Here is a 19,159-nt window from a genome sequence, read left to right on the forward strand (position 1 = left end):
TTCAGAATACATAAAACAACACTGTAAAAAACAATAATGTAATAGACTACTACTGTTGTGTCAGGAAATCTTATTATGTGACAATTGTGACATCCATATAAAATGAAACATAGTATAATGGGGAATAATTGAGCCTACTCACCCACTCACCGCTTGCTCTTTATTATCTTCTGACTGCAAACATGGCTATTGGAATGGGATGGGGAAGTAGAGGAGAAGAAATGGTAGTCTATTCATATGACTATTTTGTCATTCTAGTTTTAAAATAGAGGCAGTTACGAACAGAACATGTACATTATGTATTGTTTTTCAGCAGAGCAACATACAAGAAAGCACTTCTGGATCACCTGAAAAATTACCGCTTTGCTGTTCACAGCCTACAACAGATTATTATTGCTAAAGGTTTTAATGAACAAGTTTTGTCAGTAATAAAATTCAATGACAGTTCTGTCAAACTCAGAGGTATAAAAATGCTTGTAAGGAAAGGATAAGTATCACTACTTACCGATTCCATACTTTGTTCTGTAATAATCTTTAGTGAATTCATCACAATCACAGAGTAATATCTTCCTTCCCCAAACATTAATTACTTCCCCTATTTTCAGGTCACTGTCTTTGTAAAATTCCTGATGCACTGCTCCTGTCTAATAAAATTGGGAACATTTATATAGCAACTCTATAAATCCAGAATCATACAACTTTTCTTAAAATCCAGGTCATTTAGTGTGTGTGCTTTAAAATATAAAAATATAATCTTCATACTTCATTTGCACTCCATGCTAAGGTACCTCACCTTCACATTAAACCTCAGTAGTTTTGATTTGAGCTACTCTCCAGTGTCAACACTATTTTATAAACTCTCCTTGTTGTAGAGGATAACAACAACAGAAGTTACAAAAACTACTACAAGGACATTCCGCTGCTTGAGGTGTTCAATAATATCTGACCTTACGATTATCCAGAATGTAACGGCCTCTGTTTCCCACTAAATTTCCAAACACGTTGAGAACAGTGCGAGCAGTGATTGTGCCCGGCTGATACAACCCGGTTGGAGCATACTGCAAGGAAGGAGACAGGCTGTTAAGAAATGCAGTTAACAGTGAAGAAAGAGAACAGGAACTAACATTTTTTTTTTTAAAGACTGACTATTATTACAGTGTTTTCTTGGGAGAATTTTTAGTAAATTCTGAGATAACTTTATGCCACTGAACCTAAAACCCTGCGTGTAGGTAAAAAGAAGCATTCAGGATCTCACTGCACATCCAAGAGTAAAGTTTTCTTTTTTCTTTGAAGCAAACAGAAAGCAAAGATTAGCACACCCAAAGTAGCACATCCTTGTCAATATCCACTCTCAAGGCTACCATTTTGACTGGTAATAATAACAAAAGCATGCCAAGAAAACACTCAGGGCTGGTCCTCCTGGGCTGAACACTGTGCAAATACAGGGGATTCAAGTCAGCATGATTCTATTGGGAGAAAAGTTATTTTTTGTTTGTTTCTATTGTAAGCTTCAAAATTACAATAGAAATTTCTACCAATAATATCAAGTTACTGTACATTGAAACGTGCACTTCTCTAGTAGAAGGGGTCTGTCAGCACAGAGTCATTGCTAAATTTCCCTGAGATGAGCCTTCACTGATCAGCACTTGATTAATGCCTGACAAAGCCTTTTCATGAATTCTTATTGACTTTAACTAGCTTTCCATATGGTCCCAAATTTAGGAATTCAAATTTAAGAAATCACCCTAGATTTGCTACAAAGAAGTAATATTACTGAATACTTAAACTGGACTTTTCCAAAAGTTCCAAATATAAGTCCTATGAATCAAACCTGAATTGATCTTAGTTTTATTTTAGTTTATCTACCAATATTAATTAATTTTCTGAACTTACTCTACTGCATAGCTTCATTTGTGCATTTACATTAAGACACTAATATGGGAGAAGGGAAATTTTAGGATATCTTTCTACCTAAATACTATCTCCTTTTAATTTAAGCACAACAAGCCTAAACTTAATTTTTTCCATTCCTTAAAGTTATATGAATATTGCATAAAAACTAAATCATGCAATTATTATTTATGTTCTGATAATACTTTCTAAATATAATTACAATCCTAGCGGAGGATTTTCAAGAAAAAGGCATTTAATATCTCTTTATTAGGAAAAAAAATTGAAGTAAGATGAATTTTTCATTCCTTACCTTTGGAAGTTTATCTCTTCTGAGAAAAAGTGGAACTGCATCCCGACCTGAATTTACTGGTGTAATTTCTTTCATATCAATTGTATCATCAGACAAGTAATAGTGCAGAACCAGTTCCCGCGGGTCATGAAACATGGATTCTGGGTCATCCCACACACAGAAAAAACGTAAAACATGCCCATCATGCTCCAGGAATTGTTTCAAAGTGTCAACGCGCTCATAAGGGCGCAAAGGGTTCATATTATCAAGAATCTGTAGATGAAGGAGAAATCAAGAAAATCACCTTTTTAATGACTTGCTCTTAAAGAGAAGATACCAAACTGCATGGTACTATCTGATCTTAGAACAGCATTTTTGGATTTTCAAATAAAACTACACGATTACAATATACGAAATTATTTATGCCATTAGCAAAGAACTATTCACAGGGTTGTTGTGCCCTCAGAAAATAAATGAGAACAATTTTGGATTGGTTTTGACCCTTATTTTTCTTGCAGTAAGGTCCCTTAGATCAGGATATTGTTAAATTATTTTTGGCATAGAGTATTTGTTGCTTTCAGTGTACTAAGCTAGATCTACCCCAACTGGATACATTCACCAACAGTCCTAAAAAGTCAGGAGAAAAATTCAGTGCCATCTGCCCTCAGATTAATCAAGAAAAACAGAAGCAAAAGGCGCTGTCATTATCCCCTGTATAAAATAAAATTATACTCTCCCTACTACTCATGGAGAAAAAACCCCAAACCCTGCAAAGAGGAATCCTTATAGCATCCAGCAGCTGAACAATGGGGATTTGGGGAGGAGGTATGCATTTTGTATTATGCATACTCATAAAAGTGGGAAGAGTTTTTATTCAAATAAAAACTCACACGTATAAAATAAAAGCTGCAGAGTATTGGGTTCTGTGTGGCAGAAGAATTTGCTTTACACATGCAAAACACTGTTGATGACATGGGGTAGAGATGCAAGATGACATATGAAGAGACCAAGTAAAGAAGTCTGCAGGAAGCCAGAGACATGTTTGAACCACAACTCCAATTGTATCTCCCTTTAAACACTTGTTTGTTGTCATTCATTCAGCTCGAGCAAAATTGTAAGTAGAACATGTAAGAGTTTGATTTTTTCTTTTAATACTGTGTGTATCCCCAGCAGCTGGCACTGACAAATTCAGCCATAAAGGAGAGCAGCTCAAGTGTTCATTTAAGTTAGTTTAGCATCTTAACCAAACTAGGTCAGGAATATCCCTAAACCTCCCTGTTTTCAAGTGGCTAGAGAATGCCATTTCCACCCTATTTTTATTTTTTTTTTAATTATGTGATGAGTGTTGACTCTTGGGGAGTTTTGTCCAAAAGAGATCACAGAGTCTGACGTGCTTAAGGAAATGATATAATTGTAGTCACAGAATCTGTAGCAATACAATTTTTGTTTTCAGTAGATTTCCTGTGAGAATAAAGATTGCCATTCTAGCTCAAAGATCATTTATTTGATGCATTTTCTCTATTGTGTAGCATTTATTTTCACTGATCCACCAACTAATGTTTACAGATGAAAGTCATTTGTCTATAGTAGACATCAAGTAATATATAAAAATCCATGACAGTGCTATGCCCAGTCAATACTGCTGGTTAAAGTCTGAGGTGACATGAGAAAACACAGATCAACATTGATTATAACAAACCTGATTCATGTATCTAAGGCTGAAAGTAACTCATCCTATATAGATCGTAAATTTAACATTGTACAGCTATACTAGACACAAAATTTAGGGACAGTTTTAATTCTGTGTTGGTTTTTTTTTGTGTTCTTTTTGCTATGAGAGACAACAAGCTCCATCAGTTTTATCAAATTGATGTACAGACACACACAAGGCAAAGATTACTTTATTTTTACCTTATTTATTTATTTGAAAAGGTGTGTGAACACATCAGGCGAAAATCAGTTATATTTGAGCCTTCACTATGTTTGTACAATGAGCCATATAATGGAATTTAAAAAGCAAGTATTTTCTTGTTATTCATTACGTTGAAATAGCTACCTCTACATTCTTTCTGTTTGCCATTAGAGAAATATTTTATATTACTAATAGCAACAGCACTCTTATTAAAACTACGTATTCACCATTACAGCCTCATCTGACCTTTTGCCGCTCTTTGGTATATGGGTCATCTGGACGACTTGCTGGAGGATTCAATCTAACTCCCATCTTCCTCAGGAAATTTTTTGTGAACTGGTCACAATCGGTAATCTTATATCTTTGGGCATAAAAAATTACTTCTGTGTTGATGTTGAAATGATGTATAGTGTAGTACTCATCTTCGTTAGGAGGTGGAAGAGGAATCCGGTGACGTCGAACAATAGTTCCTGTGCAACAGTTACAATACATTCATAGAGTGAATATCCTTTGCTCTGATGATCGTTTCACACACTTGCTAATTTCCTATGCTGGTATGACCAAGGCAGATGAAGCCATATGGAACAAGCAAAATTATCCTTCATTCAGCAAAGGAACTACGAGGTAGGATGATCCTGCTTTAATAACTGCACTACATCACATTGATCATTTTCTAGAACATCAAGTTCTAGCACTCAAGTTTATACTGGAAGTTACCACCTTCTGAAACCAACATAAAATTACAGGGGAAAAAAAAAAAAAGAAGAAAAAAAAAAAAAAAACACAAAAAAAACTATTTGTTGGAACAAATGAAACAGGTCAGTACTTTTTCCAACAAGAACAGCAAAAACCTTTGCTTTCATTAAGAAAAGGGATGTTTTCCACTTTTACTGAAAAGCAGTCTCCAGCACTCATTAGTAAAATTATTTTTCTTTTTTTAAAAAAAAAAAGAACACAAAAGGTTGTGCAAAACAAATGTGGCAGGAGCATATGGGACAGCCAAGGTTTGTCTGTACACCCTGCAGGGTGAGAAGAGTCATACATAATTAAGGGTAGAGAAAAAGCATGCCCGACTAAGGGAAAAGGTCTGAACTATCAAGCTTGGAGACGGGGCATTCAACCAAGCTTCCTTAAAAAGTGGAGAAAAAAAAAAAAAGTAGAATAAAAAAGAGAGAGAAAGATTTTAACTTCATTAAAGTCAGCATACATTTAAGTTTTCTTCTTTAGAATATTTAAATGAAAGGAAGTGCTGTTGTTCTGTGCACATTGCATTTGTTTATATTCACCTTAGTAAAAGAGAAGGAAACTGCTATGTCTATGAGCTGAAAACTCACATCGATGAATTGGTTAATGCTTCAAAATTACTCATTGCTGATGATGCAGGGACTGGAGCATCCTTCCTATGAGGAAAGGCTGAGAGAGCTGGGACTGTTTACCCTGGAGCAGTGAAAGCTCAGGGGGGATCTCGGCAACACCTATAAATTAACCTAGATGATTCTGTGACCCTTTACTGAAGTGCTAGATACCTCTGGTTGCAAGAAGCTCAGCAGTATCAGCCAGGGGAGGTTTAGGTTGGATGTTAGGAAGAACTTCTTTACCGAAAGGGTTGTTAGGCATTGGAATAGGCTGCCCAGGGAAGTGGTTGAGTCACCATCCCTGGAGGTCTTTAAAAAACATTTAGATGTAGAGCTTAGTGGTATGGTTTAGTGGAGGGCTTGTTAGTGTTAGGTCAGAGGTTGGAGTCAATGATCTTGGAGGTCTCTTCCAACCTAGATGATTCTGTGATTCTGTGAAATATGTGATGGGAGGGAATGAAGAAGACAGTGCCAAGCTCTTCTCAGTGGTGCCTGGAGACAGGACAAAAAGCGGTATGCACAAATTAAAAGATCTGACATTTCATCCAAGCACAAAGAAATGCATTTTTATTGTGAGGGTGGACAGATACTGCAATAGGCTTCCCAAAGAGGTTGTGGAGTCTCCATCCTTGGACATATTGAAAACCAACTGGACATGGCTCTGGACAACCTTCCCAAGCTGATCCTGCTTCAAGCAGGGAGGTTGGACCACATAATCTTAAGAGGTCCCTTCCAACCTCAACCATTCTGTGATTCTGAGACACCACAATTATTCCAAAAATAACCCGTAAGCTACAGCCTCAGTAGCTCAAACAAATATGTAACACACACATTAAAGGAAAGCTATGCAGCTGCACATACAACAAGCTATGATTTATTCTGAGCAAAGTTAGAGTTCACAAAGAACTGCAGACTCTCAAAGCTGGGACCACTGTTTTTTTCACTATGAGAGAATGAAGAGGACAACAGTGAAAGCTTTGCCACATCAATACATTAGTATAGTTGTGTGAAAATAACCCACAGAGAATAAAAAGATGGTCCAGTCTTCAAACTCAGCATCTTTGCTGTGCTTACCAGCTTAGATGTCCCTGTAACAACAGCTTTATAATGCAGATACCCTCTGGCTAAAACCATGCAGAAACCACCAAGCCATGCTATTAGAATAATCCCTTGCCACCATAGGTTCCTAACAACTTTAAAATTACAGTAATTATAAAAGGTGCAACTTTAAAACAAGTGCAGTAAACACACAAAAATTCCAAAACTAAAAATAGTTCCCGTACTAACCTACCACGACAATAGTTTATTAGACACAATTATCTGAAAGGTCTATCTCATTAGCTCTCATTACAAAACTGGATCTCTTTCCAGTGCCCTTCAGCTGTGCATCTGGTAGTGTTTCCCACTGAGTCCCTTTTGATGATTCTCCAGCGCTGCTTTTTTTGTTTTGGGGGTAAATGGGAGTGGAGGGGGGATGAAGAGAGGCAGAGGAGGAGGGAGAAATATATTGCTGTGTATTTTTGTTTGGTGTTTGCGTGGCTTTGTTTCTGAGTTAGCCCATGGAAATTCTTTATTGTTCATTTTATTTCCCTAGGGACTAATCTGTATGAAGTATTATCAGAGTTGTTTGTTACATTCTAACTCCTATAATGAGTAGTCTCCTATAATATAACTCTTATAATTAGTCTAACTACCTTTTCTTTTCTTTTACTTTTTTTTTTTTGCAAGTGTGGGGAAGAGGAGAGGGCAACAAAGAAAATTTACTTTATATCCTGTTAAAATACTTATTTAAGAGCTGTTCATTATCTTGATGTTTCACATATACCAAATCCAACGTTCTTGTTACTGACCTTTGACTGTAAAATAAATGTGAGCTTGTATCTGCCTAAACATACATATATTTAAGATACATCTTCACGGAAATATTAGTTAGAAAACATGGCAATTAGCACATTTTCACATGATGCAACACTGCATAACGCTACCATTAACAAAACCATGTATTTTGAAAATATATTACCTAATTTTGTCTAATCCTTGGGTTGCTCCCACAAAACTCAACAGACAATGTGCTGAATTGGAACAGCCCTTCACATTAATACAAATGTTGTTGAATCATCCTTTTAATTACAATATAACGGTTAACAATTTTCTGATAGGAGGTGCTTTCTGAGGTTATATCCACCTCAGAAGTGGTAAATAAGCCTTCAGCTAGCATTTCCTATCACTTTTCAAAGTACAATACACGTGCCCATTTTGTTCTGAGGGGATAAGAATTTCTTTCCTAATGTAAAATGTCTTGTACAGATAATATCAATCCTAGCACTCCTTTATTTTTACTAGGTATCACTGTGCCTGATCTACACATGTGGAGAAGGTATTTTATATTGTTGAACTTGAAATTTAATAAAATGTGATCAGCTCAGGTTAGGTCTCAGCATTTTTCAAGTTGTCCCTTCTTCTGGAAAATAATTACTTTTCTACTTATAGAACTGTGCTAGAAATCATTAGAGGAGGATCTGTGCACCTGCAACAATCCTGTTGCTGAGAAGGGATGGATATTCTTGATGTTTCATTTGTCTTCTGTCAGTGTCTTGAGCAGGCTATCCTACTGCACTACCAACCAGGATTTTAAATATTTGCATCTGGTAAGTAAGGGCAAAGCTTTTCTACGCTGTGTTCTTGTAAAGGGAGTTAGTGTATTGCTTCTCTCTGACAATGGTGGTGCCAGCAAGTTTCCACGTCACAATTTTTATCTTCTCTTTTCTCAGGGTTTCTGGTTATTTGACAACTACAGTAGCAGCTTAAGGAGACCTTAATTGTAGTGGAGGACTTCTGCCTATGGGGTAGCTCGTGCAGCTGGGCACCACATGGTTTTGGCTTCTGCTGCTACGCTGCTCTGCGGAAGAAATAAAGCGGTATCAAGAATTTCCTCAGCACAGTTTACTGACTCCCTCTGCACTACTTAGGAGTGCATCAGAGAGGAGAGGAATGGGTAACACCTGGATTTTGCACACTCTGTGCTTGCACAGAAAGGAGAAACAGCCACCACCATTCCTGCAACACAAAGAGTTCACCCCAAGAAAGAAGGGGGGCTTCTTCATTCACTTATTCGCCCGCCTTAGAACGTAGCAAGGTCAAGCTTTGGCCACCATCAAGCATGGCAAAATCACAATTATTTCAAGGTCTCGGGGGAGGCCTCAAACTCTTAGATAATCAGTTATATTGGAGAAGCTGACTGCAGCTTCGCTTTCCTGATTGTGCTTTCCTCTTCAGCCAGCCAGCCTTGGGAGCCCCGCCAGCAGGCAGCCCCACTCTCTTTTTCAGCTGGCTGACCTTGGGGAAACCAGCCAGCTGCTCTGCTCTGCTCCAGCTCTCAAGGCCTGGGTTGCACTGGAAGCTTCAGTTAACCTCATGGGACAAAAATGACCTTTAGATAAGACAGTATCAGCCAGATACAGTCCTTTTAACTGGGAGTTAGAGCTACAAACCACTTGCACCGCCCTATCTAGCTTGGCTCTCTATGGGGAGGATTTCTTTTTATACTGAGAGAATAATTATCATCTTGGCTTCAGAAAAACATTGTGCAGTTTGTTATGTGGTCGAGTTTACTGTCCTCCCCCCACTCTGTACTCCCTTATCTTTACTTAGTTCTCATGCACTGTGACTGTCCTGGTATTTTTTGCTTTGATTCTGGTTTCTCAAGTTCAGGTTGGCCTCTGCATTCCTTTGTGTTTTGCATTTTGAAATTTCTACGGTTTTCTTCTAATGCTTCTCATAATTTCCACAATATTTGTCAAACTATAGCAAGGCAGTTTCCAAAATTAAGTGTACTTTAAATTTTGGTTATTTAGTAGCAACTTTAACTGTCCAAAACGGTGTCCAAGTACAGCAGCCAATTCCATAAAGCATTTTTCTTTTTTCAACTCACTGAAATATGTTTCCCACACATCATTTACTTTGTCACTCTGAGATTTTGATCCCTGGTAAAAGTACATTTTCTGGCTTTTTTTTTTTTTTTTTTTAAGCCAATTTGTTTCAGCTTTGTAAAATCCTAATTGAATTTAGAAATTCTAACTTCTTTGCCAGGTGTTTCTTCACCAAATCTTCCCGCAGTCTGTAAGCCTCTCCAAGTTTTTCCCTGCAAAGCAGCAAGTACTACCCACGGGGGAGATTACAGTAGGAAACTACTACATTTCCCTAATCCAGCCGTGCCCACGGAGACCTGTACAGACCATCAAGCTCTCATGTGTGGGATAAAGCACAAGAGCTGGTAAACCAGTGGCTTTGAGGCATTAAGCAGCCAAGTGAAGACCTACCTTTGATCTACCCCACCACTGCTATATCTACTCTTCAAGACGACTCCTGAGAACAGCTGTCTCTTTTACAGCTTTCCCACCTGGGTATATGTCCAAGTCAGGGTCCCCACCATCTTCTGCAGATTAATTCCAAAACTTCAGCACTTTTTCCATCACGTTTTTTTTGCTTTTCCTCCTTTACGCAACCCCTTTCCTGCCACTGCAACGCTCCAAGTGTCCACGCAGACCGAGCCTGTCCTGCTCTTCAAATTCCCACACGTTTTCCATCATCCACATCCCCACATCTGTGCTCTTTTCTTCAGCACAGTTTGCACTTCCTTCAACAAGCCAAGTTCTGCTACAGTTGAACTCTCCTCTACAAAACCTGGGCATTTTAATTAACTGAAATGTTTGATTTCAGCAGCGGTGCGGAGGACAGCATTATGGTTAAGACCCTGAACTTCAGCTCAGTTCGGTTCCTCTTCCTGTTACAACTTTTTTTTTTTTTATATATGATCACGGGCAAGACTCATTCCTTTGTGATTCAGCCTAACAGCCTCACAATGCAGACAGTTGGGCTTCTGTTCCTTTCAGGCTTAAAGTATTCCTAGTCAGGACACGGAATTTGAATAATATAGGAGATATAAGAGGCAATGGGCCGATTTTTAATTGAAAACTGAGTTAAACTAGCAGTTAAGGGTTTAAGCACTTCCTATATGTATATATATACACATATCAAGCACTTTATAGATTAAGCATTATATATATGTGCTTATTTAAATAAGCACTATAAGACTGCTTCTATATATATTTAAGAACAATTATTTATCACCCTTAAGATAACAATTTTGTGGCTGTTCTTCATTTATGAAGCATATAGTCACTACCCAAGTGCTTAGGAGTAAAGAATTTGCTGACATTGGCAAATTGGCATTGGCAAATTAGCATGAGAATTGGCATCTCATCTTTTTTTCTCCCCTACATCACACATTTATCTCCAGCATAAGCAGAGTATTAATGTGGATGCTTATGACAAAGCATAGGCCCAAGATCTTCTCATTGGCTGTGAAGGCTAAACACATGAAGAACAGTTTGGGGGCCTTTCAATCTACAGTATCTCTTCCTTCCTACATACATTCAATACACCAAGCTTCCTTACCAGCCCAGCTACCAGCAACAAATAAATTAAATGCTCTGTTAAGATCCCAGAATACTTCTTTTTAATCCATCCAGTTAGTGTTTTCTACACACTCATTTATCCCACAAAAAGTGCTCATGCAAAGCCGTAGAGGCCTTCAAAACATCCATGCACGGAACACAGAAAATTCCTGTTTCTCTCTAATACAATCCAGTTCATTTTAGATCCAGTACCAAAGATGACTTCAACAGCCATTAACACAAGATACAACCAAGGAAACGGGGGGAAATTGTAGCCTTCCTGTCACCACAGGAACACGACTAGACTGCCAGGAACATCAAGCCGAAGAAGCAGCTTGCACAACCCATACTGCAATGACAATGACTCATTCCTGTAGCCAGTTTCAAAGCAATCAGCTTTGAATTTGCTTTCCTGCTGTAATAAACCTGGCTTCCACCTTCCCTTTCAGAGGCGTCACCTCTGCCTCTTAGGCTAACTGTGCTTCCTTTGCTGATGATCATCTGTTCAAAGCCACATAATCCAGAAACTGCCACTCCCATGACACACAAGTCAAGGAAAACCTACATCTGAGGGCACCTCCAGCCTCACACAGATGGCTGCAGGGGGGGTAAGTGTCTTGTAAATTTCCAGGTGAAGAGATCCAATGTGCTTTTCTTCGGGTCATGAAAAAGCACTCACCCAGGCAGGGGTATGAGTAGGAGACGAGGTTCCTCTGAATTCAAAATCAGTTCCTACTGAACAGCCGGCAAGATTTCTGGCAAGAAGAACTAATCAACAGAGGAAAAGCCAGGTTTGAAATACTAGTTTAAGACGATAAGATTCCCAGGCAATTTTATCCCAGATATACCTGTGATGATGAGCATAACACTTTCAAATATTGTCCTACACTGTAGCTAGGTATATTTATGGATCACACCTGATCACCTTGGAAAAGAATAGGGCAGTTAAAAGGTTAATATTTTTTTAATTGCTTTGCAGCGATCCACCAGAATGTACAGAATATCTTCTGGGATTGGGAGGCGCGGTCATCCCAAGATACTCATCCCAAAGACATCCTGCTTATCTGGACTACATCCCTTGCAAAACTTTTTAATTCTGGCAGTGACCCATAAACACCAAGCAGCAGCAGCTGTGCTCCTCTTCTGCAACAGGATGTTGACCGCCAGCTCACATTTTCTTTATGTAAACCAACTTCATTAATACTCCAGTAAAGCAGTTTACTAAACCTTTCTCCAAAAGGTCCTCAGGCTGGCTCAAGCACAGTAATACAACTCTGAAGCAAGGCAGAATCTTAACTTAAAGGTGTCAAGAAAAAATTACTGACCAAGGGCATTTAATCATAACCAACAGCCAGAGGCACAAAAGGTGCTCTTTTTTAGTAATTGCAGAGAAACCTGAAGCATCTAAGGAACAATTACAAAGGTGCAGCTAGAGAAATTATCAGTGCCAGGACAGGAGGATCCAGGCTCAGGAATGGAAATCTAGAATACAAATCGCTTTTGCAGAAGTGACAGTATATCAACAAAAGACCAACTATCATTTGACTTCTAACTGCTACATTAGAGAAAAAAAATGTATGCGTGTGTAGGAGGGGATTCTGCCTTATAAAACCTACTTCTTCAAAATCTAAGGCAATAAAAAAGTTCACATTGTGATCCGTAACAAGAAAAGATAATTATAGCCATTCACATTACTGCCCATTTTAAGTATAAGAACTCATGGTATGTATCCTTAAAAGGGACCGAGAATGTGCTGAAGATATATAAAGGGAAAAAAAAAAAAAAAAGGTGATATTAAAAATACGTACCTTGCACTATGCCACTGTTTTTCACTCGGGGTTCAATCACTTGAATTGTATCATCTTCAAGGTAGAAGTATATTTTACAGTGTCTTATTCTATATAGCTCTTGATTTTTGTCAGGCACTTCTTCTTCTACATAGGCATCAAAAGACAATACCTATTAAAAACAATAAATACACATAAAGCAGCAAAATCTTCAATGCTTTTGCAAAATGCATCAATAAAATAAACTTATATAGATTATAAGCTAACTAAATGTATAGATTTCGGGAGGTAGATTTATTTCTCAGAAATGTAAGAATGGAAATCAACATTAAATCACATAAATTTAAAATTCTTTGCTTGGCATTTTTATTATCACAACATCTAAGCAGAGATAGAACCCTACAGTAAAGAAATAAATCAAATATAAAACTACCAGCAGGCTGCTTGGAAAATCTTCTGAACAAAGCACTTTTGATAGTACAATGAGCTACCTAGGTCATGAAGAGAATTTTAGACTTCTATTCAATGAATTGCTGGAAAATAAAGCACATTCTGACAGTAATGGCTTTAACATTGAGGTAAGTGGAAATGAGAGTTCTTTTTAAGCAGATCATGCAAACTGTCTAATGAATGCTATGGAAGACTATGAGAAAGAAATGATATTTTTTCAGGAGTCACTTAGAGCTGTGCAATACTGGCATTTCAAAATTTACCTGGTTCTGCAATTCAGCCTTCATGGTCTCTTGTAATGACAATAATGCAAGAAAAAAACCTCCATAGGTGAGGTGCTCAGAGGTTTGTTCAAGTTGCCTTAATATCTGGAGAGCCTAGATCAAACCACACAAACCACTACGCAAGTTTTGTACTTCTTGGTGTCATTTATGGACTTCAATCACCAAGACCAAGCTTAAGGGAAGGCGTAAGAAGTATATATTTATTTGTGCATTATCTACCAGGATGCTTGATGTGGTAAGGATACACAAGACAGTACTAATGAAAACTAGGTTTCCACTAGCAGAACATTTGGGTCAAATCAGTGCTAATTCATACTTCATTTTTGTAATGATTAATAAATTCAACAACCTTTATTCTTGATTCATTAGACAAAATGAAGCACTAGAAAAAAAGACAGCTTAGCTGCTCCCTGTTTCAATGAGCATCTGGCAGACCTGGGCTTGAAAACATCAGAAACCTAGTGAGCCATCCACGATCCCTACATGACACAGAAAAGATCAGTCTGTATTTCTTTAACACATGTTTTTGAGAATCTCAAAGTACTTCCATAAATACTGATGGCAGAGATTTCAGAATACCCTACTAGAGAAATACAACCTCGTTTTCTACATCTAGGGAGACAGAGCTAGTGACTCGCTCAAGAGCACACAAGAACGGCAGCCACCCTGTGTTCCAGCCAGACTTCTCAATGGGGCAGTCTCCCTCTCCACCATTAGGGAAATTAAATTAAAATCAAATTACATAACTGTTAACTTTTACATCTGATTGACTGTGATCATACAAAAGAATCTAGACACTACTGATTATTTTTTGTTTAAGTAGTAACACATGCATGTTTCTGAACAACCTACTGACAAAATAGTTTAAAATAAATAAAATGCATTCTAGCCACATGTAATTTTTAACTGTGGATTTCACCATTTCATGGATCAAAGATGAAAATTCTGGATAAAACGATGTATGTCAAATTGAAAAACTGACATACAACGAAGGCAACACAAACAACTTCATCATCTTTCAACATCTCTTCGTCCTTCTGCTTGTCTAAACATAGCTGTATAATGCCATTGATGGTGACCAAGCTGTCTTACCTGGTGCCTGGCACCCTAGAAGGACCAGGAGGCCTGTGTAAATCTCTTGAATACTCCAGGGGACTTAGAAGGTATGAAATATATCTGGTGGAACCACTGTTTCCCACCTAGTCTGAGTAACCTGGGGCTCGACTAACAGGGAAGCTGAGTTTCACCCCTTGCCCAGCTGTTGCTAAGCCATGCAACCACAGGATGCATGTACCCTCTTCTCCCCATTCTGACAGTCCCACTACAATTGGTTGACAAACATTGTTCAACTATTTGATTATTAATTCTTTTTAGTTCTGTTACTGCTCTTTTCTGTCTCATGACACCAGCCAGGTGAAAGGGTCTGTTTGCACACACCTCCCAGCATAATCAGGTCCTAAATACACCATATTTATTCCTTTCACTGACCGTTTACTTTTGTCGTGGTTTACTTCATTGGATGAGTTTGTACAAACTATTTTGCACTTAAACTTTATTCTCTAATAACTACAATACATTCAGCAGCCAACCGCAATGTTGTAGATTGAAACAGATAATTCAGGAAGGGTGAAGAGGTGGAAGGAAGGAACATAAAAGATGACAACTTATTTTTCATGTTAAAGCAAAGTTAATTTTAGAAATAGTCAAAGTTCAGCACTTCCTAACTCGTGTGTCATCTGTAGTATATTGCTGTGTACAAAGTGCCCACTTTTTAAAAAAACTTGAAGTTAGGCATGAAAATAAAAAGTAACAAATATTGAATAAACTCAGTGGCATATTGTAAAGTTGGCACAAGGTTTCCCTAGCACCTGTGGTAGTCAAATTATAAACATCTTTTCAAGCCCAGGAGGCCTTGTGTGTGTACTTAATCACGGAAGAAATTAAATTTACACCTGCTTCCTATTAGGCATATGAAGTTGCAAAAACTATTTCGTAACCCACTTAATAAGATGTATTAAGCCTGTCCTTCCTCCAACAAACTGGCATTGCTGAAAGCTAGAAACCAAAGAAAAATGGGTAAGAAAATAGACTACATTTAAGAAGATAAACATCTCTTCAAGCTATGTTTCATAGGGTCCACTTTGCTGAGTCACAAACTGCAGCACTGGCAGGCACAGCTGCATTCAAGGCTCTTACCAGGGGAGGCTAAATTAGCTGGGCAGTATCCTTTAATTGTCTGCAATTAATACAAAGGCATGAGCCCTCCAGGAGCCAATTCCAAACCTGTGAACTCCTGCCCTGTATTGATTGCCCTGTGGAGGAAGGAATACAGTGACTAGACGAGGAGAGTAGGAAGGCCAGCTAGATCATCTCACCAGCCAAGTTCAGTGCCTGATGTTCAGAGGCAGGTCCCCACGGCCTCCTGTGCGACCCCTTTATGTCATAAACCTGGGTCCAAACCCTACAGACCCGTACTGTGTACGTCCCCAGGATGCCAGTGCACACCTCCCCATTGAAAGAAGGGTGCAGATAAAGCATGTGCAGGACTGGCTGAGGCCTTCACGCTTTGGCACATTATATAAATTTATATTCCAGCACATTGCTGAAAAATTGGTGAGCAATACTAGGCCCTTCAGAGACAATGCTAACCAAAATCACGTGCATCTGTATCAAGTCTTACATTTTCTTGTAGTAGTTCTGGTCTGCCAAGGAGGCAATAACTGTACTGAAATTACCTGCATGACTTTCATTTTAAAACAAAAATTATGATTAGTCATTCCTCCCAATATTTAAATACCTTAATCATTTTGTCATGCAATAGTTCTGCAGTCTGCTGAATGATTTCTTTTTCTGTATCTTTTTCCTTCTCTGATTGTAGGCTTTTTGCTTTAGAAATAAACCATCGCCAAGTAGCACTTAACATAAATTTAAAAATGGAAAGTAATGACAGCATGCTACAAAATTCATATCATCCTAGATCACAGTTATTTGATAACTCTCTAACTTCAAAGGTGTCACTACACACCTACAAAATAAATATATATATAATATTAATTTTAAATTCCTGTGCTTGTAACAGGCACAATCTACCTATATCCCTACACGTGAACAGTTCACATAAAAGTCAACAGGACTTTGAGCAAGCAAACATGACTGGATAAGTGAGTTCTGAGCCTCAAGCACTGCACTGCGGTTAGTGGTTCCCGTGTGCCCATGCAAATTTTCTCCTGGATTGGGGCCCACCTTACATTCTTGTAGCTACACATTTCCTTGTTTGGCCATTTGAAAAGCAATGAAAAAAACTGGCAAAGGAGCACATTTGTTCTTAACAGGTTGCCAATTAATTACTTGCTGTCACCATTTACACACACACACCCACACACAAAATAACCACCCTCTTACTTTTATTATCTCCTGTAGGAGATGTACCCCAATACAGAAATGTTTTGTTGCTATATAGCATGATGTATGTTTACATTAATTGCACAATATATCAATATTACCAAAAATAGTAGTTATCCCTCTTTAACTAGGAGCTTTTTTGGATGCATAAAGTAATCTTCTCAAGTAACCTTCCCAAGACTGACTGAATTTCACTTTCCTAAGTGCAGATACAGATTTGTACGTACATACCTGTTTGTCAAATGCTACCCAAGCAGGAGCATCACTCCCCATCCCTGCAGGAAACACGCTGTATTTAGGTTTCAGCTTCTGTCCAGGTAATGGTTCACCTCCTATTCCAGGTTTATCTTCTCCGACCAGCATAGCAACATTATTGCAGAAACCCCAGTGCTGTGATTTGTGGAACTTTTCTTTCCCTAACTGTTAAAAGTTTGGAAGAAAAGAGAGGAAACAACATCTGGGTGTTTGTTTTTAAATCCGTAAGAGTTAAATAATGAGTTATCTAGCTACACAATGGGGGTTAATCATGTAAAAGTTTCTCTATAAGTACTTTTAATAGAGACTAAAACCCTGAAGCAACTGGAATGCAGCAAGTGAAGTGATACATTTCAGTGGTCAATGTGCTGGCCCATCTTAAAAACCAGATCAGAAAGATTCCAGTAATGCATCCACACTAAGAAACAGGATGATATTGGCTGTTTTACCCGACCTGTTCCCAGTAATAAGGACTGAGGCACGTGGTAGAAGGAAGCAAGTCACCCGCAAGATCTTCTGCAAAAGGCAGAGGGGAAAAACCTCCAGAGGACAACCTGAAAGGTTCAGGAGTACCCCGAGAGCAGCTTGCTCTCATTACCTACATCAAATATCTTATTTACATTCACAAAGCAGAGTGCTAAATAAATGCTTGTGAATATTAGAACTGATGCCATGGGTGAGCACAGAGCAGCCCATGAGGAGGTGCAAAGGCTGGACAGCAGGACTTTGAGAGCAGCAAGGGTGTGGGTAATGCTGCAGAGGGACACAACTGCCTCTCCTGCTGAATTTGGAAGACTGAGCAATGCTAATTATAGCACAAGTATTTAAACTGGTCCTCCCAAAAAAGGCGTAGACAGCATGAAGTCGAATCAAAAATTCAGCGACGCTTTTCACTTAGAAAATACTAAGGGAATGAAAAATTGGCCAAGAGTAACAGCAAAAGGACAAATCACTACTTGTAATCGTGGCAACATCGAAGTGCTCCAAGATAACACGACGCACACTCGGTACGGCAGCGCTGTGGGAAAGGTGCAAGCAGTGAAGCAGCAAAATCCGAAAGGGCCCAAAGTATTTATTTTATTCTGCCGATACGAAAAAGAGTGAGGAAGTTGAAAGGCAGCTCCCCAGCCTCATGGCTCGTAGCACTCACCGCTCGGATATACAAACTGCTGCACGCTGCAGGTTACAACCGCAGCTGTTTGCACACCCTGCAGAGCTCTAAATCCAATGCCATGGGTAGGAGAGCTGCCCTTTACACCGACAGCTCAACCCCTACCTTAGTCTAATTTCTGCTTAAAATGCAAGGGGAGTGGTATGCAAAAGAATACATGACTTAGTATTTTTACAACTGCTTGTTTTTAATACCATAATAATAAATTGCCATACCTTGCTTACGCTGACGAAGGCTGAGCTAGCCAGCACCCTTCAAAACAAGAAGCCCTGAACCACATCATTTTTATAAGCCAAGAATAAGGGTAACCGAATAAAAGAGAAAATTGATGCAAGGAAAGACTTGTTTGTGTAGCAAACAGTCAGCTCGTGGGCCCCCCTGCCATGCAGCACCGCTCAAGCCAAGAATTTAACAAGATTAAAAGAAGAGCTGTAGATTTGCAGGAGTAATTCCCAAAACAAAATACGTAATGTCAGCATATTTTTTGAGCTGGGATATAAAATTTCATGCTTCTGTGCACAGCGTAAGCACTGACCTTTGGGCATTAGGAAGTGGTCATCATACCCATCCTTGAAGACCCCACCACGGGTGCCCACTGGCCCAGACAGGCACCGGCTGGGTCTGGCACCAGCTCTGCAAAACATTTGCAACTGGGATGGGTTTCTCCCTCTCTTTTGGACACTACTGAGCTGCCCTTTCTCATCCTGTTCCTTTTTTTTTTTATTATTATTAATTTAATTCCTCGGTAATTTGATAAAGAGCTGGGGAGAAGTCAGAATGGGAGGGAGCTTTCTGCATGTATTAGGCCAAATGTGGAACAGCTAGAGTCAGGCTGGGTTTTAAAAGGGAAATTTGTAGGCAGAAACATCTGGTTTACACTGAAGGCTCTATCCAGCAGATCCACC

The 19,159-nt window shown here is 38.8% G+C and overlaps 1 protein-coding gene across 1 annotated transcript in view; it reads right to left on the reverse strand.

Annotated features, from left to right (window-relative positions):
* EFHC2 (EF-hand domain containing 2) overlaps nt 1-17,235 on the reverse strand; it is a 52,160-nt gene extending 34,925 nt beyond the window's left edge. Inside the window, exons 1-6 of the mRNA XM_082752948.1 lie at nt 17,060-17,235; nt 12,714-12,864; nt 4,341-4,564; nt 2,204-2,455; nt 948-1,058; nt 506-644 (exon numbers count right to left, since the gene is read on the reverse strand). Coding sequence (XP_082609074.1) covers nt 506-644; nt 948-1,058; nt 2,204-2,455; nt 4,341-4,564; nt 12,714-12,864; nt 17,060-17,191 — 1,009 coding nt within the window. The 5' untranslated portion in view covers nt 17,192-17,235. The remainder of the gene's footprint in view (nt 1-505; nt 645-947; nt 1,059-2,203; nt 2,456-4,340; nt 4,565-12,713; nt 12,865-17,059) is intronic.
* Nucleotides 17,236-19,159: the final 1,924 nt, after the last annotated feature.

Source organism: Aythya marila (assembly GCF_965140915.1).
Source record: "Aythya marila genome assembly, chromosome: 1".
NCBI lineage: Eukaryota > Metazoa > Chordata > Aves > Anseriformes > Anatidae > Aythya > Aythya marila.